General features: G+C 56.0%; 1 protein-coding gene across 1 annotated transcript in view; it reads left to right on the forward strand.

Annotated features, from left to right (window-relative positions):
* Positions 1–23,968, forward strand: part of PHF2 (PHD finger protein 2) — a 77,686-nt gene that overhangs the window by 32,210 nt on the left and 21,508 nt on the right. The window contains exons 2-5 of the mRNA XM_043567333.1: positions 5,609–5,694; positions 11,144–11,258; positions 21,111–21,271; positions 23,100–23,241. Coding sequence (XP_043423268.1) covers positions 5,609–5,694; positions 11,144–11,258; positions 21,111–21,271; positions 23,100–23,241 — 504 coding nt within the window. The remainder of the gene's footprint in view (positions 1–5,608; positions 5,695–11,143; positions 11,259–21,110; positions 21,272–23,099; positions 23,242–23,968) is intronic.

A 23,968-nucleotide genomic window follows, 5' to 3' on the forward strand; every position in this document is an offset into this window, starting at 1 on the left:
TGGGTGCCTGGCCTCCCACCAGGGCCGCTGGGGCTAGGTCACCTGGGTGGCCCCCGAGGCCCCTGTCCACCTGGGGATGCTGCTCACACAACAGACAGATGATGCCGCCGTGTGGCTGCCCTGTCCCTGCCGCTGAGGCTGTTCTTGTTCTGTTATTGAACCGATGTCCTAGGGTCTTATCCTGTGAACCCATGACACCCCTCCAGCCCCTGGTTTGCTGTCTCTGTCCCGCTCCTGTCAACTACCCTGCTCGCCTCCTCCCTGTGTCCCCCTGTCCTCCCCTCCCACTTCTCCCTCCTCCCCTCCCCCTCCCTTCTTTTTCTCCCCTCCCTCTCCCCTCCTCCTTACCTCCCCTCCTCCTTCCCCTCTCTCTCCCCTCCCCTTCCTTTCCCTCCCCCCTCCTCCTTCCTCCCTCCCTCCTCTTCTCTCCCTCCCCTCCTTCTCCTTCCTCCCCTTACCCTCCCCCTCCCTTCCCTTCCTCTCCCTCCTCTCCCCCTCCCCTCCCCCCTCTTCCCTCCCTTCCCAACTCCTCTCTCCCTTCTCCCCTCCTCCCTCCCTTCCCTTCTTCTCCCTCCCCTCCTTTCCTTCCCCATCCTCCTTCCCCCTTTCCCCTCCCCCTTCCCCTCCCCTTCCCTCCCCTCCCACTCCCCCTTCCCCTCCCCTCCCCCTGCCACCCCCTTCTCCCTCCCTTCTCTCCTCCTCCCTCCCCTCCCTCCCTTCCCCATTGTCCTTCCCCCTTTCCCCTCCTCTCCCCCTCCCCCCTCCCCCCTCTCCCCTCCCCCCTCCCCCCTCTCTCTATCCCTCTGTGCCCTCTTCCCTGCTCCCCCAGGCACCACAGCTGCTCTCACTTGGTTCACAGCTCCCAGCCTCACAGACCTTCCGAGGTCACAGTCTCCGCAGGGCCAGTGTCCCGTGGGACTGCCTTGTACAGATGCCATGTGAGCGCAATGTGGGGACGGGACACAGCAGCCCGGCTCTCAGCTTATCCACACCCCTTGTCCTGAATCCGTCCCTGGACCTCAGCCGGTAACTTTGAACCCCTGCTTGGGGCTGGAGCATGGGGAGGCTCTAGTGCCCGCTTCTCATGCCCACCTTTAGGGAGAAGCCGGAGTCAGGTGTCTCCTCACCCCCCCTTGGCACACCAGGCCCTCCTGAGCCTCTGTCCGCTGCAGCTCTGCACGAGCACCCACACGGGCAGGGTCAGGCGAGGCCTCGAGGCCTCAGGCGTCCCCTTCAGACGCGCGGCAGGGCGGAGGGGCAGCGGGCGAGCCGAGCCCCCACATCCGCCCAGCGAAGTCCTTGGGCGCCCAGCTCTTGTCCTGACCCAGTGGCCGTCTCCACAGGGAGGTGATCTCCGAATCAGGGGGCCCTTACAGGGTGGGGGTGGGGGGTGCTACAGAGGACGTGGCGTGGAGCCCACCTTCAGGCGTGTGCATGTTGGGGGTTTTCTTGCCACCGACCTCTCGGACCACCTGTCGGCTGAATCTCGCCTTGGGCCGTGCAGGTTAATGAGGTGGTTGCCTCTGTTTTGCCTTTAACATGAGGGTTGCTCACCTAAGGAGATTTGAAGGCACACACCCGGGGCCTGGGCCCTAGGGAGTCTCCTCCAGACTCCACATCTTTGCTGCTGGCTTTAGGGCGGGGAAAATGCTTGTAGCTTGTCCACAGCTGTTGTTCTTTTAGATTTTGGGGTGATTTCCCCAGTAATTTCTCGGGAGGTACTGGGGAAGCCCTAACTTTGGGGTAATAAAGTAGGCGAGCTGTTTCAGGAGAACTGAGACAGCGGAGTTAGGAGGTGTGGCCTCGCACACACACAGCCAGGGGGCTGGCTCTGGGACCTTGGTTTCCACACTCAGGTGGCCCTTGTCAGGGTTACAGGCACAGGTGTCAGGGCCCGGGTGGTGGCACATGCCAGTCGTGGGGGAGTTGCTGGCATCACCCATTAGGGGAGAGGCCTTGGCTGTGGCCGCAGCACCTGCCCTGGGTCCAGGCCCTGGGTGGCCCTCCCAGGTGAGGGGCAGCCCCGAGGTGTCTTGGGCGGAACAAGGGACCCACCCCCCCACCTCCCACTCTCCCTTTTGGTCTGGCCTCCCTGTGCAGGGCAGCAGATGGCCAGCCCATCTGGGCTCAGGTTGACCAGCACCCCTAAGTGGTGGTGTGGTAAAGAAGGAGCCCCCAGGGCTGGAAAGGGGTGTTGGCATGCACATTTGTGACCCCTGGGCCTCAGCTCCCCCTCCTGTCGTGTGGTTCATGCCATGGCCCTTCCAGGGCATGATGGGGCTTCTGGACATGTGGGACCAGCAGGTGGTGATTGGGTTGGGGGAGGTTAAGGTATGTTGATGTCAGCCCCCATTCCCTCTGCTCTCTTAGAGCTAGGGTGGAGCCCCCTTCCACCGTGGACCTGACCCCTGACCAACGAAAGGGCCCCCGTCTGTGTGGCTGAGTTTGATCTGACCTCAGACATCCTATGTGCATGGTGGGCTCCTTGTGTGTCCCTAGAGTCTTGTGGCCAGGCAGGAGTACGTGATGGGACCTAGGTACCCATGGCCATCCTGGACCTCTGTCTGTTCCAGGAGCTGCCAGTGACAGGCAGCCTAGAGCAGTGTGGACTCAGGGCAGGGACTCCAGGTGGGGACACGCGGTGTGGATGTGGGGTTTGGCCATGAGGTGTGGCTCTGGGTGTGGATAAAGGATGTACAGTCAGGGCATAGACCTGGGGTGTGGACTCTGGGTGTGGATGCAGGGTGTAGAATTGGCAAGTAGACATAAGGTGTGGACATGGGGTGTGGACACAAGGTGTGGACGTGGGATGTGCACATGGGGGTGGGTTTGGGGTCCAGTTTCTAGACCCAACGGGACCTGAATGTCTGCAGGGCTCTGCCTCTTGCTCAAGCGCGCAACTGCTAGAGGGTGCGGGTGATGGGGGCTCACCGCGTGCCCAGCTGTGCTGTTGCCCAGCCCCTGCTGGCCTCACACCAGTGTGATCTCTGATCGACGGATGAGCACGCTGAGGCCAGCTGACCCAGGGTCCGGGGTGCAGAGCTCCCGCTCCCGGGGGAGGGGGCTGAGTGAGCTGCCAGGCTGCCAAGGTGGGTCTGAGGCACAGGAGGGAGCTGGCTGCCGATAGGGGGTGGGGACAGCGTGGGAGATGTGCCGTCGCTCGCTGGGGCACGGTGGGCAGGGTGGGCTGTGGAGACAGACCAGGGGTGATCTGGCTGTTTGCTGTCCCCAGGGTGCGCCCCGCCTGCAGTGTTTCCAGATCAGAGTGTCTGGTCTGGTGCATCTGCCGGGTGGCTGACCCGGTGATGTGGGTCTCGCTCCCCCCTCTCCTGGTGGTTAGTGGGCCGCAGACGTGTTCTTCCACTGGGGAAATGCGCCTCCTGCATGGTTCCTGGCGGGCAGGTAGGGACACTGCGTATTTGCTGCAGGTGTTTTCCATAGTTAGGACTTCAAAGTTTGCCATGGGCTTGGAGCTTGCTCTCAGCTCGGCAGTGTCCTCTCCGATTTGCTTTGTGTTTGTTTGTTTGTTTGTTTAGAAAGCGAGCAGACAAACGCACCCTCATAGCCTCTCTGGACAGGTTTGTCTTTTACACCCGACTCTTTAGGCCGCGGGGACTTCAGCTCGATTTGTGTTCTGAGGTGAAGAGTAGACTCCATGTGTTCAAAATCATTTGCCAGGGCCTTTCCGGGCTCAGGCTCTGCTCCCGGGATGGTGGCCCGTGGCAGCTGTGGCAGGCAGTGTCTAGGGCCCTGGGGGCTGCAGTGGCTGCGGAGGGTCTTGTGCGCAGAGCGCCCCCCTGGGCCAGGGGGCAGGGGCCACAGTGAGGGGGCGCTTGGGGTCTGGGCAGCAGCCTTACCTGGAGCACCCGGGCTCCTCCTCGTGATGGGGCGAGTGATGGTCATCGCTGCCGCGGGATCGCACGCGTCCAGTACAGTCCTCGATGCTGCCCGGTACAGAGGGAGCGCTCAGCCAGCCTTAGTGATGGCTGGGTGACGGTGGTGACCAATGACATGGGCACAGGCAGGTCCTTTGTCTTTTTGATTGACATAAAATTCACGTAACGTGAAACTTAACCATTTTAAAGTGAACACTTTAGTGGCATTTAGTACCTTCCCTGTGTTGTGCAGACATTGCCTCCACCCAGTTCCAAAATATTTGACCCCCAAAATGGACCCCATGTCCACTGAACCGTCACTGCCCATTCCGCACCCCCAGCCTCTGGCTCCGCTGGTCGGTCCTCTACCTCCTCCGAGCACTGCATACAGATGGAGTCGTCCCACACATGACCTTCTGTGTCTGGCTTCTTTCACTCAGCTTGAGTTTCTGGGGTTCACCCATGCTGCAGCAGGTGCCAGCACCCCTTCCTTTTCATGGCTGAGTACTGCTCCGTCGTGTGGACGTGCCATACGTATCATCGATTCATCAGCTGATGGACATTTTGGCCATTGGGATCAATACTGCTGTGAACATTGGTGTTGGAGTCCCCATTCCCAGGTCTTTGGGGCACAGACTCAGGAGTGGGATTGCTGGGGCCTCTCATAATTCTGTGTGTAACCTTTTGGGGGACCGTCAAGCCACCTCAACAGATGCTGTGCCATCTTTATATTCTCGCCAGCGATGCAAGAGGGTTCTCATTTTACCACATCCCCACCGGCACTTGCTGTCTTCCCCGTGTTTTATTCTTGTGAAAATTGTAGCCATTCTCATGGGTGTGGGTCGCATCTCATGGTTTTGATGCACATTCCGGTGACTTTAGATGACTAAGGATGATGCGCGTCTTTCCTGAGCTTGTGGGCCGTTTGCATCTCACTTTTGGAGAAATGCCTGTTCAGGCCCTTTGCCCATTTAATAGTTGAGTTGTGGTTCCTTTTGTTGCTGAGCTGTAAAGCTCGTTGTGCCTTTTGGACGCTAGTACTTTGCAAATATTTTCTCCCATTCTTTAGGTTACCTTTTTGCTGTCTTTGTAGTGACCTTTAATGCACAAGAGTTCTACATTTTGATGATACCCAGTTTATTTTTTGTTTTGTTGCTTGTGTTTCTGGTGTCCTATTTAGGAATCCATGACCAAATCCATGGTCATGAGGGTTTAGGCCTTGTATTTAGGTTGTTGATCCATGTTTAGTCAATTTTTTATATGGTGTGAGGTAGGGATTCCACTTCATTCTTTTGATACTCAGTTGTCCCAGCGCTGTAGTACCACCCCCTGGGACAGGAGCCCCCCCCCACGGGGTCAGGAGGGGCCTAACCCATAGCCCCGAGCTGCCCCCGGTGAAGTGGTGGGGGCAGCCCACCTCCGAGACACCCTTGGCCTCTCTGGTTCTAGGTGACAGGATAGCGGTGGCCTCATGCAGGCAGGCCTGTTGGATGGCCTGGTCCCTCTGTGTGTGCTGGTCATGCGTAGCAAGACCGTCCTTGCCCCTGCCTCCTTCCTCCTCCTCTTCCCCTGTCCTGTCCTTGTGGGCCACTGTCCTCACACATGGTCTGCTCCGTCTGCACTCACACCACTGCGGGCCCCTCCTGTGGGCTGAGCAGGAGTTGCCTGAAGTTCTGCTGGGCAAGTACTTGAGGCATTGAATGCTGGCCACATCTGTGTTTCCTCTGTTTCAGCTGTGTGGGAGTGGAAGAGGAGGAGGCCCCAGACATCGACATATACCACTGCCCCAACTGCGAGAAAACCCACGGGAAGTCTACCCGTAAGTAGGGGCTGTGCTGCTGACCCTCAGTTTGCACTCGCCCTGGCCTGGCTTTCTGGGTGAATGCCCTGGGTGGTTGCTTACTGGTGCCTGGGACCACTGCCGGCCCTGCTCACTGCCCCTATGGACCTGTCACTGCCCCTCCCGGACTTCTCCTGCCCCTGTGGACCTGTCACTGTCCTCCCGATCGGCTCCTGCCCATGGGTGCAACTGAAGCCACCCAGGTTGTGCTCTCAGAGGGGCCAGGCCCATCTGAGATGGGAACACCACACAAGGTCTGGGAGTGCCTGTGTTGGGGATCTGCTGTCCCTTCTCCAGTGCCCTCTGCTGGGAGAAGCCCTTTCTCAAACTGCCTGCTGGTCCTGTGGGGGGTGTGTGGCACATCCTGTGGGGGCTCCTTAGGGAGCAGGCTCATCCATGGTGGCTCCATGGGGGGCTGTGTCCCTGCTAGGAGGGGAGTTCTGAGGCTGAGCCACATAGGGGGTGTGCCCTGGTCTGCAGGTGTCTTGGGAGGGGCCTGGCCTGGGGACAAGACAAATGGCATGGGGGTATTAACGTGGCCTCAGGTTTCTGGCCTGGGCTGGGGGGCGTGGGTGCTCATAGAAGGTGCGGGCTGGACACTGAACCTGGCTGGGTAGCTGATGACAGCTCTGTCATCCTGAGCCCTGGGTTAACTGGGGGAGGAGGGTAGGGGCCACATTTGGCCCCAGGCACCAGGAGGCCTTTCACCCCCTTCAAAGGGAGCGCCCCTCCTGGTGTCCAGTCACAAGGCAGAGACTGGATCCCCAGCTCCTGGGGGGTGATTACTGTGGATCCAGCGTGGGTAAGCGAGGGTGCCAGCGCCCTGTTCTGTGGAGTGGGGCTGGCCCTGGCGGTCTTGGGGGCTGTGCCCTGGTCACTTGGGAAGCTGGGAGAGGCAGGTGGGGTCACCTCTGGCCTGTACGCCATGGTCACCAGGTGGCCGTGGGGCTGCATCGGCTGGACTCTCATTCTCCAGCCCCTGGCACATGGTCATCACGTGGTAAAGCACCAATGCGTGAGAGCAGCAGGAAGGTTCCCGGGTCCCTGAATTATCCTCGTCCCCCAGGAGCTGGCGCTCACAGTCTGCTGTGATTACCTGAACATCATTCTGGTCACTGCTTTACAGCAGATGTGGGAGGGTGACTGTCACCCTGTGGGTTAACCGACATCTCCCAACACCTCATGAGCCACAGAGGAGGCTCAGGGCCTGGGGGGATGAACAGGGTGGGGACTGGGCGGTCACACCATGTGGTCCTGGGGCAGGGCAGGGACAGAGCAGGACTGGAGCTAGGAGACCCCGCCTGCCCCACAACAGAGCTGAGTGGCCTGAGGGAGGGTGGGGCAAGGCCCTGAGGTCTGGGGGCTCTTCCATGAATCGGGGCTCAAGTTGGGCGATAGTGGGGTGCCGAGGTGCGTGGTGGTGCTCACATACAATGTGACTTCCACACCACCGCATGTCCTGGAACCCCCTCTCCCTGACCGTGAGCTTACCCACTGTTGAGGGCATGTGTGCCTGCTGACTGAGACCCTGCCCCTGCGCTGGGGAGTCCCAGCTGCCCTGTACGGGGGCCCTGTACCGATGCTGAAAGCCAAGTGAGGGCGACCCTTCCTGGCACTTCTAGCCAGGTAGCCGCCGGGGCATGTGGGCACCGCGGCCCCTCCCTGGCTCTGCGGGTGTGCGCACATGCATGTTATGTGTGTGCATGAATGTGCCGCAGAAATGTTCACATGTGTGTCCACGTGTGTGGGTGTGTGCATGAACGTGGGCACACGTGTGCATGAGTGTCATGTGCTCACAAGAATATGAATGTGTGTTTGCATGTGTGTACATGTGTGTGCCTGTGCACGTGTGTTTTACAAATCTTGTTGCTACTGGAGGCCACGTGTCCACGAGGGAGAGAGGTGCAGAGGCTAGGACTTCCCACCAGTGTGCACACCGGTCACCGTCAGTCTGCACTTGAGGTGTGTCTGTGCCCAGACCGGAGCTCGTCACTGTCTGTGACACGCTGGTCAGTTTGCTGCATCTGCTCCAGTCAGACCCTCCGTGGTGAGGGCTCCCGCTGTCCCCATGTCCCCAGGGGGCCCCCCAAGCCTGTGGGCTGCGCCGGGGGCACCCTGGGTGGGTTTGGGGTGGGCACTGAGATGAGGGTGGGGGCTCACAGGTTTACCCGATTCACACAGATTTGGGGCCTGGCAAGGACTCAGGAGGGCTCCCAGGAGTGGGGGGCTCGGCCCTTACAGCAGCTCTGACCCTGCACTGCGTGTCCAGCTCTGGCTGCTCCCCTGATGCTTACACCCCTCCTCCCCGTGCCCATGAGGCTGTGCTGCCCTGGGGGGTGGGCACCTGGCACCCCCACGCTCCAGCCTCCCGCGGGGCAGATGTCCCAGGGTGCCTTGTCAGAGGGGGTGGGGTGCCACGACAAGAGGACCCTGGCCTCTGGGCCCCGGGGAGGGAAGGAGCCCGCCGGCCAGGGCTGCGCGAGGAGCGCCCAGAGCTCACCCTGCCTCCCGTGCGGCTCCGCGTCTGGCTGTTATCCTGGCCACACGCTCCGGCCACAGCGTCACGTGGGCCAGTCCCTCCTCCAGGTGCTCCTCGATGCCCAGTCCGGAGTTAGGGCCCAGGAAGGCCACCAGCCCGGTCAGCCCCTGCTTCCCAGGCCTGGGTCCTGGCAGGAGTGTGGGGGCGCCGCTGCTTCCCCCCCTGCCCTTTACATCTGCACCCCCATCACCCGGCCGCACCTGCCCTCCAAGGCTTGGTTTCCCCACACGGCCCCTGGGGCCAGGGCCCTGGTGCCAGGCATCTGTGTCCTCTTGCCTCTACACACCTGCTGGGGAGACCTTGGGATGTGGGGAGTGGGGCAGATGCAGGTGCCAGCCTGGGGGGACCTCGAAGGGCCCCCATGGGGTCCCCTCCGCAATGCCTCCCTTCTCCCGACCTCAGCTGCCCCCCAGACGGCACTGGGGTATCTGTCTCCCCGCTGGTCTCCCCCACCTGCGGTGTCACCCATGGCGGCCAGTGTGCGGGCTGGGCTGCCCCTTCCACCCCCGTCTTGATCCCTGGACGCGTGGGACCCCTGGTAAGTGGCCGGGAGTCAGGCTCGCCTCCCACCAGAGGCAGCCCCATCGCTGAGGCCCACAACGCTCCTCTGTGGCCATGCACGGCTGCCCTCGCTCCCCAGGCCCTTCGGTGGGGGGCACCTGGTAAAGTCTAAAGCCCGGGGCATGAGAGGCGGCCCAGGGTCACGTCCTGATGCAGCTGTGGGCCCAGAAGAAAGGATGATGATATTGAGGCTGGTTTCAGAGTCAGGGTGACCTGGGCCATCGTCAGAGTTGTGTCCCCGCCCCGAGGCCCTGCCTTGGCTGTGAGCACCCTCTCCCTCTGAGCCTGCTGGCTCTTCAGGAAGCAGGGATGGCTCTCAGGCCAGCTGTGGCTTTGGTGACCCCCGTGCGGAGCTGGGCTGCTCAGCACGCACTTGGCAAACCTCTGAGAAGAAAAGGCCTGAGCCAGGGTAACCAGAGGGAGGAGGGTGGGCACTGAGGTGCCAGTGCAGTGCCCAGGAGACCAGCCATTCACAGACATCCTGCATACCCACTAGTGCTGGGCTGTGCCAGGCACCGTGGGCGTGTGGGGAGAGCCCAAGGGTCCAGAGTAGGACTGAGCCCTGTGAACAAACGGTTTCAGCCCAAGCAGCCTTGCCAAGAGGAGGGGCCGTGCGCGCAGTGGGCCCCACAGAGCTCCTGGGGTGGACGGGGCACCGTACGCCCTTCCCCTCCTGCAGCTCATGAGGGTCCCGGACCTTGCTATTAAAGATGCAGCACAGAGATGCCCAGTAACTTGCCCAAGGTCACACAGTTACAGGCTGGTGGGGCAAGAAAGATTTGGACAAGTGGTGGAGCCCTTCCGTCTCTCGTCTGTGCCTCGGGCCACCACCAGAACCCCCAGTTCGAGTCCCCCCTCTACAAGATCTTGCCGGGTTTCCATAACGTCCACTCACACCCTGGCCATGGCAAACCAAGGGCGATGGAAATGTCACACCATTGTTGGAGGCAGGCTCAAGGGTCATTGGTGGCAGCCCCCTCCCTGTCCCTGTCTGTGAGGGATGGGCATCCTGAGGGTCCTCTGGCAGTCCCTCAGGTCTAGTCTCATGTCTGTCATGGGGCCAGCCTGTTTCACAGCCCACCCAGCAGCTGCCAGGGACAGGTCTCTGTGCCAGTGCTGTCCTCACTCACCGAGTCACCAGGGGCTGCCCTGGGCAGAGGCTGGGGCCACAAGGAAATTGCTTCCCTCCCCTCCAGGGGCTTGCAGTCCAGTAGGAGTGTGAGTGCGTGTGTATGTGTGTGTGCACGTGCATGTTCTGGGTGCACTGCGTGGGCGTGCACACGGGTATGTCCTTGTGCGTGCACACACGTGTGTGCACATGCACATGTATGCAAGTGCACCACAGTCCAGTAGGTGTGTGTGTATATGTGTGTGCACGTGCATGTACTGTGTGCACTGCATGGGTGTGCACATGGGTGTGTGCTTGTGGGTCCAAAGGCACGTATGTGTGCATATGCATGCGTGTACAAATGCGCCACAGTCCAGTAAGTATGTGTGCACATGTGTGTTCTGTGTGCACCTCATGGGTGTGCACACGGGTGATTGTGTGTGCATACCTGTGCACATGTATGTGTGTGCAAATGTGTCAGTCCAGTAGGTGTGTGAATGTGTGTATACATGTGTGTGCACACGAATGTTCTGTGTCCACTGCGTGGGCATGCACATGGGTGTGTGCTTGTACATGTATAGGTACATGTGTGTGCATGTGCACATGTGTGCGAATGTGTCGCAGTCCACTAGGGGTGTGTGCACGCACTTGCGTGTAAAGAGTCCAGGGTGGGGTTCCCGGTGCCCTGTGAGCACACACGAGGAAAGGAGAGTTGGAGTCAGTGGTCAGGGTGGCGGTGTCAGAGGGGGACACACAGGAGTACAAGGTGGCACAGGCGGGGTGTGGGAAGGGCGGGAGCTACAGAGGGTAGTGCCAGCCTGCTCCTGCCCCAGTGGTGGGCTTAGGGCAGCAAACGTTGCAGCAGGGAGGTGACAAGCTTGAGGGGAGGCATCCCCTTGGTGGGACCTCCCGGTAGGTGCCTCTGACGTGCTCTCAGTGGAATGGGTGCTAATGGGAAGGGTGCCGGGCTCCCCCAGCTTTGGGGTCGGCTGAGCCAGAGGAGTGGGAGGGGCAGGGCAGGGGTGGGGCCGTGACCCAAGGAGGGTGGGAGGTCACAGGGGCCGGGGGGGGGTGGCCCCCAGGGGACATCGGGGGCGCTGCCTCTGCGGAGGCTGGAGTCTCAGTGTTCACAGCTCCTCAGCTGCCCTCTGGGCCCGGCCCCTGTGGTGCGGGGAGGGGAGGGCCCACTCTGGGTGCCATCTGCCCCTGTCTCCCCACAGTGAAGAAGAAGCGGGCCTGGCACAAACACGGCCCAGGGCAGACGCCCGACGTGAAGCCCGTCCAGAACGGCAGCCAGCTCTTCATCAAGGAGCTGCGGAGTCGGACCTTCCCCAGGTGGGCGGTGGCGGCCTCGTCCTGGGGGGCTCAGGGGCACAGCCTTCCCTCCAGGGGAGCGGCACAGCCCCCTAAGCCCTAGGCGCTCCCAGCTCCGGGGCTGACCTCTTCCTTCTCAGCACCTGCAGGTCAGGTGTTGGGGACCCTCTTCCTCTGGGCTCATGTATCCCCCCACCACCTGGTGTGGCCCTTTCCACGGAACCTTCCTGAGGGGGAGGCTGCTGAACTCAGGTTCTGGCGGGCGAGGAGTGGGGGCCGGGGTCCTGCCCAAGACCACCCTCCAGACGTGGCCCTCTGCCCCTGGGCCTGACAGGCTGTCCCCAGGTCCCCTTCTCAGAGACCGCCTGCCCGCACCCATGTGCTGCGTGCGGGTCGAGGGCAGAGGGCAGGGGCAGGGCTGCGGGGACCCTGACTCGTGGACATGTGCTCTTCAAGCTGCTCTGCGCCCCCTCGGCCCCTCACAGCCGGAAGACTTTTGTTTGTCCGACAAGGTGTCTTCTCTACTTTTAAGGAGTAACTCACCGGACCCAGAATCCTACGTGGTGGGTCCTTTTCCTTTTAGCCCTTCGAATATTTTGCCCCGCTGTCTTCTTGCATGCACAGTGTCTCATGAGGGACCCAGTAGGACTCTTACCCGTGAGCCTCCACAGACAAGGTACCTCCCTCCTCTGGCTTCTTTCCTTTCCGCGACTTTTACTGAGATACAACTCACAGACCTTACAGTTCGCCCATTTCAAGGGTACAACTCCGTGGTCTTCGGTGCGTTCACAGACGTGTGCGCCACCAGCAGCCGGTTTAGAATGTTTGCATCCTTCCCGCCCCCCCCCGCCCCGGTGTCTGTTTAACATTCTGTTGTGTGGACAGACCACACGTTGTTTATCCATTCGTCAGCTGACACGCTGGGGTTCTGATGTTTGGCTACTGCAGATAGTTCTGCTATAAACGTTCTTATACAGGATTCTGGGGGACGTGTTTCCATGTTTTTAGGAGCAGTGGCTCCATGTTCAGTTGTCTGAGAAACTGCTGGACTGGTCTCCACAGTGGTTACGCCACTGTCGTTCCCACCAGCAGAGCGTGAGGGTCCCAGTTTCTGGTCACCCTTGCCGGCCCTTGCGATTATCTGGCATTTTGATTCGAACCATCCTTACAGGTGTGAGGCTTTCTCTCTCTCTGGTCTGACCTGCATTTCCCTCATGAAAAGTCATGTTGAGCATCTTTTCATGTGTGTGGTAGTCATTTGTGTGTCTTCCTTGGAGGAATGTCAGTTCGGACCCTTTGCCTATTTTTTTTTTAAATATTTTTTTAATGTTTATTTATTTTTGAGAGAGGGAGAGACAGAGCGTGAGTAGGGGAGGGGCAGAGAGAGAGAGAGGGAGACACAGAATCCGAAGCTGGCTCCAGGCTCTGAGCTGTCAGCACAGAGCCCGACGCGGGGCTCGAACTCACAAACCGGAGATCATGACCTGAGTCGAAGTCGGACGCTCAGCCGAATGAGCCCCCCAGGCGCCTCCCCTTTGCCTATTTTTAATTTTTGTGTCTTTTAATTATTAAGAGAGTTTTTTATATATTTTAGATACAAGTCTCTTAACAGACAAATGATTTGTGAATACTTTATCCTGTTTTGTAGACATTTCACTTTCTTGTTCATGTCCTTTGAAGCACCAACATTTGTAATTTTGACGGAGTCCAGTTTATCCGTTTTTTATTTTGTTACTTGTGCTTTTGTTGTCATAGCTGAGGATCATTTGCCAGACCCAAACCCCAGGTCATGAAAATTACCTTCTACAAAACTTCTAAGAGTTTTGTAGGTTTTAGGTCTTACGGTTTTGTTTTTGATACATTTTGAGTTAATTTCTTCATATAGGGTGAGATGAGGATCTAACTTTTTTTTTTTTTTTTTTTTTGCACGCATCTCTCCATTTGTCCCTGCACTATTTGTAAAAAGACCACTCTTTTTCTATTAAATGGTCTTGGCTCTTAGCTGTAAGTATATGCATTTATTTCTGGACACTCAGTTCTGTTCCACCAATCTGTTTATCCTTAGGCTGGTCTCACATTGCCTGGACTCCTGTGATTTGCAGTACGTTTTGAAATGAGGAAGTATGAGTCCTCCAGCTTTTCTTTTCTTGCTTTCTTTCTTTCTTTCTTTCTTTCTTTCTATTGAATATTTTTTAATGTTTATTATTTTTTTTTTTAATTTTTTTTTCAACGTTTATTTATTTTTGGGACAGAGAGAGACAGAGCATGAACGGGGGAGGGTCAGAGAGAGAGGGAGACACAGAATCGGAAACAGGCTCCAGGCTCTGAGCCATCAGCCCAGAGCCCGACGCGGGGCTCGAACTCCCGGACCGCGAGATCGTGACCTGGCTGAAGTCGGACGCTTAACCGACTGCGCCACCCAGGCGCCCCAATGTTTATTATTTTTGAGAGAGTAGAGAGAGCACGAGCCGGGGGAGGAGCAGAGAGAGAGGGAGTCACAGAATCCCAGGCAGGCGCCAGGCTCTGAGCTCTTAGCACAGAGCCTGGCATGGGGCTCGAACTCACGAACCGTGGGATCATGACCTCATTTGAAGGAGGACGCTTACCTGACTGAGCCACCCAGGTGCCCCTCCCGCTATGTTTTTCTTTTTAAAAATCCTTCTGGCCATTCTTGGTCTGCTGGAATTCCATATGAATTTTAGAATCAGCTTGTCAGGCCTACAGAGAAGTCAGCTGATACGGATTGTGTTGAATCTGTACATCAGTAGAATCGAAGTATTGCCATCTGAAAAATGCAAGGTCTTCTGACCTATGAACATGGGTATTCTTCCATTTATTAAGATCTTTTATGTTTTCCTTCAATAGTGTTTTGTAGTTTTCAGAGTTTTGTACTTCCTTTGTTAAGTTTATTCCTAAGTAATTTATTCTTTTTGATGCTCTTTTAAATGAAATTGTTTTCTTAATTTTATTTCCAGAGGGTTCATTGCTACGGTACTGAAATAGAGTTCAAGTATATTCATCTTGTATCCTGCAACCTTGCTGAGCTGGTTTATTAGTTCTAATAGCTTTTTAGTAGATTCCTTACACCTTTCTATATATGAGATCATGCCATCTGTGAATAGTTTCCTTTCTTCGCTTCCAATCTGTGTTACCTTTTTTTTTCTTGCTTGATTGCTCTGGCTAGGACTTCTAGTAGAATGTTAAGTAGAAGAGACCAGACAAAGAAGATCAGGGCCCCATCATTTTCAGGGTGCTACGCTTGGGGTACAGCCTCAGTTCCACAAGTGTGGGCCAAGGGGAAGAAGAGAGCCCCCCCCCCGCCACGTCTTGTCTGCCCTTGCGTGAGACTGAGAATCAGGAACAGACAGCTGGTGCAGGATGAGAAAGGCTGCCGTCCTGTTCCTCCTGGACGAAGCCCTCTGCTTGGAAGCTGGGGAGAGCTCCCACTCAGCTTTCCTGTGTCCTTGGCCGCGGCCTTCCTGAGGGAGGTCTCCTCGCCGATCCAGTGGGGTAGAGGGAAGAATGGTCTCGGCCCATATATCACAGGCACACACCTTTCCTGCCAGGTTTTCATAGATTTTCTAGACTAGATGTTTCTCCATTTGCTATTTGCTCTTAGAACCATTCCCAGAAGTTTCGAATAGTTGTTTTTCACAGTAATTTTCACCAGTTTCATTGGGTTTTGGGTCCTCAGGGCTCTTCACGCTGTCATGCCAGAGGTAGATCTTTCTCATGTGGCCTCTGTCAGGATATTGCCTCTTCTGTTTTGCAGTTTGATTAGGACATGTCTAGGTATAGTTTTCAAGTATTTAATCCTACTTGGCGTGGTCTCAGTTTTCTGGATTTGTGGTTTCACATCTGCCATTAATTTTAGAAAATTCTCAGCCGTCATTACTTCCAACATTTCTCCTGCTTCACACCCTGCTCCTTTCTCTCTCTTTTATTTTTGGTGTCCTCGTCATGCCCACGTTGCTCTTCCTGCAATTGTTCTGTATATTCTCAGATATTCTGTTCCCTGCTTGTTTCATTCTTTTTTCTCTTTATGCTTCAGGCTGAGCAGATGTTATTAACTTCAAGCTCACTGAGTCTTTTCTTAGCCACATCCAGTCTACCAATGAGCCCATCAAAGGCATTCTTCATTTCTGTTACCATTTTTAATTATTTCTATCATTTCCTTTTGATTCTTAGAGTGTTCACTTCTCTGCTTACATTTTCTTCTGTCCTTGCATGTTTTCCACTTTTTCCATTAGCACTCCTAACATATTAATCATAATTTTAAAAAATTTCCTATCTTATACTTCCAAATTCTGTGCTATAGCTGAGCTGTGTCCTGATATCTTTAAAACGTTTTATTTTTTAATTGAGGTATAATTAACATACATTGTTATATTAGTTTCAGGTGTACAATATAATGACTCAGTACTTCTGTACATGAGCAGAAGTATCATCGTCTGCACATGAGTATCACTCAGTGCTCATCATGATAAACGTACCCTCAACCCCCTTCACCTGTTTCACCCATCCCCCCACAGACAGACTTCCCTCTGGTAACCACCAGTTTGTCCTCTGTATTTAAGAGTCTGCCTTTTTTGTTTGTCTCTTTCTTCTTCTTGTTTTTTTTTTTAAATTATTTTAATGTTTTATTTATTTTGAGAGAGAGAGAGAGAGAGAGAACAAGTCGGGGAGGGGCAGAGAGAGAGGAAGACAGAGAATCCACGAAGCAGGCTCCAGGCTCTGACCTGTCAGCACAGAGCCTGACATGGGGCTCGAACACGTGAACTGTGAGATCATGACCTGAGCCGAAGTCGGACGCTTAACTGACTGAGCCACCCAGACTCCCCATTCTTTGTTCATTTCTTTTGTTTCTTAAATTCCACATATGAGTGAAATCATATGGTATTTGTCTTTCTCTGCCTTATTTTTATTATACTTAACATTATACTCTCTAGCTCCATCCATGTTGTTGCAAATGGCAAGATTTCATTTGTTTTATGTCTGAGTAATATTCCGTCGTGTGTGTATGTGTGTGTGTGTATGTGTGTGTGTATACACACCACATCTTCTTTGCCCATTTATCAGTCAATGGACATTTGGCCTTTCTGTATCTTGGCTGCTTCTGATAGTGCTGCTATAAACTTCAGGACGTGTCTTTTTGAATTAGTGTTTTCATTTTCTTTAGGTAAATACCCAGTAGTGGAATTACCGGGCCACCACATAATTCTATTTTTAATTTTTTAAGGACCCTCCATGCTGTTTTCCAGAGAGGTTGCACAGTTTGCATTCCCACCAGCAGTGCAAGAAGGTTCCTTTTTCTCCACATCCTCGGCGACACCTGTTGTTTCTTGTCTTTTTGATTTCAGCTGTTCTGACAGGGGTGAGGTGATTTGCTTTGTGTCTTAAGACTATGGTTTTTTGCCGTTTAGCGCATCTTGTGATTTTTTTGGTGAAAGCTGGACATGATGTATTGAGTCAAAGGAACTGAGGTGATTATGCATTTAGAGTGACGTTTTGTGTTGACCAGACCAGGGACTGGGTTGTGTTGCTGTAGCCGTAGGGCCAGACACATGACTTTCTCCTAGTTTCCTTGTGTTTTCCTCCTCTCCTCTTCTTGCTGGGTGTCCCTAACAACTCCTTCTTAAATAGAATCTGTCCTGCAGCTGTCTTGGCTATACTCAGCTATCGTTATACTATTGTATGGTAGTAGGATTGGGGGAGGGGAAGTGTCTTATAATTGAATAACATCCCTCAGTGTTTCAGTGGGCCCGAGGCTCTGGGCTGTTACCTTTGGAAGCATTTCTTGGCCTTCGCTTTTGCTCTTCTTCCCTAAGACAGGAAGCTAGTGGCATCAGGGGGGTGGGTGGGCACTTGCCCTTCCCCCATCAGAGGAGGGTCTGGTTAAGTAAGTGCTCCTGGAAGGTAGACTTTTGTTTTTTGTTTTTTTTTTTTTAATTTTTTTTTCAACATTTTTATTTATTTTTGGGACAGAGAGAGACAGAGCATGAATGGGGGAGGGGCAGAGAGAGAGGGAGACACAGAATCGGAAACAGGCTCCAGGCTCCGAGCCATCAGCCCAGAGCCCGACGCGGGGCTCGAACTCCCGGACCGCGAGATCGTGACCTGGCTGAAGTCGGACGCTTAACCGACTGCGCCACCCAGGCGCCCCTGGAAGGTAGACTTTTGTTATGGAGAACACTCGGAGTATATTTACACATAATTGCTCTCCCCCAACCGTGTCTGAAATAGGACAGATCTTCACCAGGAGAACCTGTGGGTAGAACCCATCAAGGTGCGTCTCCTCTGAGGCTGGGCCCCATGAGTTCTTAACGCTGAAGCTAGTTCACACTCAGCCTCTGCACTTTGTCAGAAATCACTTGAATTATCCTCTCAGTCACCGCCTCCAGCCGCTTCTGCCTCAGGTAAGGTCCTCTCGGTGGTGATTCTCTGTGTTTGCCTGTCTCCCCAGATTCTGGGGGTGACTGCCCTGTAACCCTAATGTTCAGTGAATCTAAGAAAATTCCTTGGTATTCAGTCTGTTCGGCTTTTTTCTTGTTGTGAGGACAGGAATGACCATTTCCAAGCTCTTTACATGTTGGAGTTGAAGCCATTAGTCCAGTTCCACTTACTTGAACCCCTTCTCATTAGTTGGGTTGTCTTTTTATTGCCTACGTATTCTAGGTACTTGCCACCGATCAGATGCTTTCTCCTGTCCCGTGATTGCCTTTCCACTTTCTTCATGGTGTCCTTTGAAACGCAAATGTTTATAATTTTGATGGCATCGAGTTCATTCTTCTCGTTCTTGCTGCTCGTGGTTTTGGCTTCTAGGAAACCGTTGCCAGATTAAAGGTTGTGAAGATTTATGTCTGTGTGTGTGTTTTCTTCTGGAAGTTTCACAGTTCCGGCCTTTACGTATAGGTCTTCAACTCAGTTTGAGTTAGTTTTTGTCTGTGACGTGAGATGGGGTCCCGCTTAATTCTTTTGCGTGTGGACGTCCAGTTCTCTCACGCACCATTTATTGAAATGACTGTTTTTTCCTCCATTGAGTTGTCCTGGCGTTCCTGATGAAAAAGCAGTTGGCCACAGATGTTTGGGTTTATTTCTGGACACTCGGTTCTGCCGCACCGATCCATACGTCTCTTCTCTCTTCTCATGCCGGCACCACACGGTCTTGATTACTGTAGCTTTGCAGTGAATTTTGAAGTTGGTCAGGGTCCTCAACTTGGTTCTTTGTAAAGACTGTTTTGATCATCTGGGGGCTTTGCACTTCCCGTCAGCCTTCCAAGTTCAGCTTGTCCATTTCTGCAAAGACGTCAACAGGTGTTCTGACAGGGATTGTGTGAAATCCGTAGCTCAATTTTCTCTCATTTCTTGAGTCCCATTTCTTTCTTCTAGATTTGATTTCTCTCTTACTGAATTATATCCTTTAGTGGTTTAGTAAAGGCCTATAGAAATATTCTGTTTTTGAAAATGTTTTCATTTCATCTGTGTTCTTAAATGACTCTAATTTTCTAAAATGGGCCTAAAATTTTAGAGTACATTTATTTTCCTTGAATTCTTTGAAGACACTGTTATTCTGTTGTCATTTGGCATCTCTTGTTGTTCACGAGATGTCTGTTGTCAGCCTAGTGGCTGGTGTTTGTTCATCTGTTTACTGTTTGGTTTTGGCAAATAATCTGTTTTTTTATCTGAAGACTTTTCAGATTGCCTCCTTGTCTCTGATGTTCCACAGGTAGGCTACAGTGCATCTGGATGTGCTTTGTTTTTATCAGTTCTACTCAGGACTCAGTAAGATCTTTTAATTTGAGGAATTGTATCTTATCTCAGTTCTGAAAAATGGCCTGTTTTCTTTTTAAGTAGCATTTCACCCCCTTTCTCTGTATTATTTTTCAAGTATTCCATCAAATTGACCATTTGGTGGTGGTGGGGGGGTGCAGCTACTATTGAATGCATCTGTTGAGTTTTTAAATTTTCTCAAAAGTGACGTTTTTCACGTCTAGAATTTCCGCTAGGTCATTGTCAATGTTGCTTGCTCTGTTGTCCTCCCTCCCTGCCCTCTGCTGCGTCCTCCCATTATCCCTGTGAATGTGGTTAGTATGTTTCCCAGCCGTCCATTGTGCTCAGTCCCCGGACCCGTGCTCTGGCGGATGTGTCTTCCGTCATTCTGTGAGGCGGCCTGTCTGCCCTGGGCCCAGAGGTGTCCCCGCTGAACATAGTGTGTTTGTCTTTGCTGGGTCCTCATGGGTTTTGCAGTCCCAGACCTGGTACGTGGGGCTGTGTGACATGAGGGCATGGGATCCCGGTTTGTCCGGACACTGTGTCCCTCTGGCTACCCCGGGGCTTCCACAGATGACCCCGCACTGTCCCAGTGCTGCCGCTCACACACCCGCCACCCACTCCTGGCCTGAACCTAATGCTCTGTCAGCACTGGTCCCACCCGAAGGTCCCTCCTCTGTCTTCACCCTAACTGCCCCACGTGCTCCCTCTTGGTGGGACATGGCCTTGCAGCTCCTTCCTCTCGAGCACTGTCTTCCTTGGAGCCACAACCCCGTGCTCCCCTGGCTGTCCTCCACCTGCCTGGCCTCCTCTCCTGCTGACCACTCTTCCTGGGAGTTGTGGGGACTCTGCTCTCGCCCCTGGCCCTCGGAGTTTACACCTCCCCCTGATCCCCCGCCCCGCCCAGGCTGTCTCTTGGCCGGCGGCTTCAGCCTCCCTCTGCAGCCTCTGAGCTCCTGACCCGTCCTCGGTCCAAGTCTGTCCCAAGTCAGCTGCGGATCTGTCCCCCGCACGCGCCTGCTCTCCTCCAGCCCTTAGTCCCTCAGCTGTCTGCCGTCACCTCCCCTGTTCCTCCACCCCTTCACCCACCACTGCCTCCTGGTCCGTGCACTGAGGCTCCTCCCTGGTCGCGGTGTCCAGCCTGCTCCCGCGGCAGCTCCCCGTCCGTCCACACAGCCATTGGATTGACCTCCAGCTGCCGTTGCCCTACTCAAGCTGTCCAGTGGCTCCCCAGTGCTCTCGGCACGAGGCAGAGGCCCACTGCTGGGCAGATAGGCCACCGCAGCTGCTGCGCGCTCAGCCCGCTCACCCCCTACCCCCGGCTGCTGGGCTCCTTCTCCCTCCCCACCCCTGGCCACATTCTCCCCACTCCAGGGCTTGGCTGGCACCCCCCTTCTGCCTCTGAATCCTGCCCCTCCAGGCCTGGACAGGCTGCTCTGACGCTGACCCCTGCTGTCTTCCCCCTGAGCTCTGCTCTCAGCGGTGGGCTTACGGCCTTGCATGCTTGTCTGATGGAAGCCCATCTCCAGCGTCACCACGGGGGCTCTCCAGCTGGGCCTCAAAGGTCCCTGGTGCCCCGGGCGGTGCCCAGCACGCAGCTGGGCAAGCTGGGCAGGGGAGCCACTGACCGCAGCACCCCAGGTTGCCCTTGGACCCTGTGCTTGGCTTGTGCAGGGAGTGGATTCTCCCTGGAAGGGGTTTGTCTCTATCTGCTGTGTCCTCAGGCCCAGCCCCAGCGCCGTGCAGGATCTAATCTCTGCGCACATGGGAGGAATGTTATGGAGGGTGGGCAGGTAGGGCAAGGGGCAGGGGAGGGATCCTGCCCACGCTCTGCCTTTCTCTGCCATGGTAGGAGGGTTGGTCTCTGTGTTTCCCCTTCCTGGGCCTCCTGGACCTTGAGGTCCAACGTCTGTGATGGATGTGGGTCCAAGCCACGTCGCTCCCCCATGACCCCCGGGCACGGTGCTGGGGACGAGCCCTCCTCCCAGGGCGTGGGAGCCCGGGTTGCATGTCTCCGGCTCTGAGGCCCTATCCAGGCCTGTCCCGGTGCTGCGGGGCCGGGACCCTGGCCGGCGTGACCTCCGACCCCCACTTTTCCCGCAGCGCGGAAGACGTGGTGGTCCGTGTGCCCGGCAGCCAGCTCACGCTGGGCTACATGGAGGAGCACGGCTTCACTGAGCCCATCCTCGTACCCAAGAAAGACGGGCTGGGCCTGGCGGTCCCAGCCCCCACCTTCTATGTCAGTGACGTCGAGAACTACGTGGGTGAGTGGCTACCCTGGAGCCTGCTCGCCTTAGGCCCTGGCTGGTCCCCATGCTGTGTGAGCGCTGTGATTCGGGGTCTCCGTGTACGTTCAGGGCACTCTTCTTAGAATGAGACCCCATGTCCCACTAAAATGACACGTGACCCTGGCCGTCCCCCCAGTCAGTTATTCTGACTGCCAAGGGGTCTGTCTTGGGACCCTTTCATTCTACCAGCTGCAAAACCCATTCTGTTGGGTGCTGATGGCGGTAATGGAGGGCCCCTGCCTTTGAGGTTTGTGCTGTGCCCCCCTCAGCCTCTCCTGGGCCAGCCTGGGGCGCCCTTGGTCTGCCCCAGGACCCTTCCTCTCTGGATCCCTCCGGCTCCCGCTGGTGCTGCCCTGTCCAGCCTGTCTCCTGTCCCCTTGGCAGCAACCAGCACTGTGGGCACCCTCAGTCGGGACACCTCCGGGTGGAGGGAAGAAACTGTACGCTTGGGCATCGTCTGTGAGGCGGGGCCACACGGCCCAGACTCTGAGGCCCCAAGGTGGCTGGGGCTCGGGGGTGTGGCCCGTGCAAGAGGAGGACAGAGCCCGAGAAGGCTGGTGCCCAGGCCCCCTGTGGCAGGCAGAGAGAAGGGAGCCCCATCGGGGCCATCTGTGCCCGGCCGCAGCCCCTAGAATAACAGCTAAGATCTAGTTCACGCCAGCCAGGTGCCGGGCGTCACCGGTAGCTAGTGTCATCTTGCCACAGCTGGCACCCAGGCCCTGGCTCAGCTGGCCACAGACAGCACAGAGGGCCGGCCCCAGGCACTGCCCGCTCGACCATAACTCTGTCTGCGGGAGCTGGAAGCAGCTTAGCCGACGGGGAGGCATGTCTTAGAGGCTTGTGTAGCCGGCTTTCTGTGTCTGCACCCCCAAATTTAAAGCAAAGCTGTGGCACGTACATCACTTCTCCCACAGAAACCCCGGCACAGGCTCTGACAGATGATTTGACGTCGTTGCAGCCGCGGGCTGCTCAGTAGCATCAGAGCCCCGCCTCAGTCACCCCAGGCGCCCCAGACGCCCCTTCCAGTTCGCTGTTTGACTCAGAGCCCAGACCAGACCTACACACTGAGTGTGGATTTTATGCCTCTCAGCATCTCCCCATTCCCGAGGCTGTGGGAGGGTTGGGGTTGCTGGTCCTAGAGAACGTCCCACGTGGGGGATCTGGCCAACAGTGTCCCCGTGGTGTCATGTAACTCGCTCCTCTGTCCCCAGTGGTTCCTGCACCACCTGGACAGACACTCAGATTCACATTCAGGGGGACGGCAGCCGCTTCGGGGCTGGGGCGCTCCCACCCGTCAGCCTGTGGTGCCTGGCCACCCGCACAGAAGGGCCCGTCAGCCTGCAGCCCGGGTCTGAGCGGCCCCTGGGGACTGTTGGGAGGGACGAGGCCGTTAGTCCTGTGCACCTTTCTCCCACTACTAATTAGGAGTCAGTGTGAGGAGCTCACCCTCGCCAGTTCCTTAAGAAACGGTCATCGGTGATTTTCACCCTGAACTTTTCCTCATCAACTACAGAAAACGTGGGGAAAATGTTTTCCCTTTAACTTACCGGATAACTTATTTCAGGATAATAAGTTGGAGCCCTAGAAGTGTAGGAGTTTTTGATTTTTTGATTTTTAAAATGTGTGTCCCATGTTGTTCATGTGGGGTTCCCGTCTGCCGGGCCCCCTCCCACAGAGGCTTGGGTCTCAGCCGCCTCCCTGCACCCCTGCCTCTCAGCAGGGAGCCCACAGGGCAGCCCGGTGCGGCGGGGGGCGGGCTGCACGCCCTGGCCCCTCACGGCCCCACCCCCTGCCCTGCCCGCAGGCCCAGAGCGGAGCGTGGACGTGACGGATGTCGCCAAGCAGAAGGACTGCAAGATGAAGCTGAAAGAGTTTGTGGACTATTACTACAGCACCAACCGCAAGCGGGTCCTCAACCTCACCAGCCTGGAGTTCTCCGACACCAGGTGAGGGCCCCCGGGCCGGGACTGCGGCTGCTGGGGGAGCCCGCACACACGAGCGAAAGCGGCATGTGGTGCTGGTCTGTTTCTCTTCTCAAGACCGGAAGTGATGCACTGTGACAAATTCAAACGGAACATAAGCAGCAAGACGCGGACTCCTCTGGCCTGCCCCCACCCCGTTCCCCAGAAAGAGCCACAGGCCACACCGCGGCATAGATTCTTCCAGAACGCACGTGCTCATGCTCGTGCATGACGTTCCTTGCGACACTGACGCTTGTGCACACACCACACCCTCACACGCTCCCACACGTGCCTGCACACATTCACAGGTGCACTCTCCAGTGCACACTGTGGGCACAGCAGGGTCGCACTCTGCACCTGCTCTCCCTGCGGCCCCAGCCTGAGTTCCTTGAGCCAGGCCTGCCCTGCTTGCTGCTGTTCTCAGGGTGGAGGGTCCTGCACCATGGCCGTCTGGACCTGCCTAGCCCCAGCTTCTGTGTGGTCAGGGGCTGGTCAGCCACCAGCACTGCCCCTTGTGCCATGGCCCTGCTCTCCCAGGACCACTACTCTGCTGTGGCGTGGCCAACGCCTGCCCTGCCCCTGCCTTTCCTGCCCCTCTGTCAGATCCTCGCTGTTCTCCAGCTGGCCCTTTGCTCGGCACAAGACCTGAGTTGTGGCTGGTTTAGTTTAAGCATGATTTTACTTTCAGACCCTTTCCACCCTTGCCAACTTC

Source organism: Prionailurus bengalensis, chromosome D4 (genome assembly GCF_016509475.1).
Source record: "Prionailurus bengalensis isolate Pbe53 chromosome D4, Fcat_Pben_1.1_paternal_pri, whole genome shotgun sequence".
Taxonomy (NCBI): domain Eukaryota; kingdom Metazoa; phylum Chordata; class Mammalia; order Carnivora; family Felidae; genus Prionailurus; species Prionailurus bengalensis.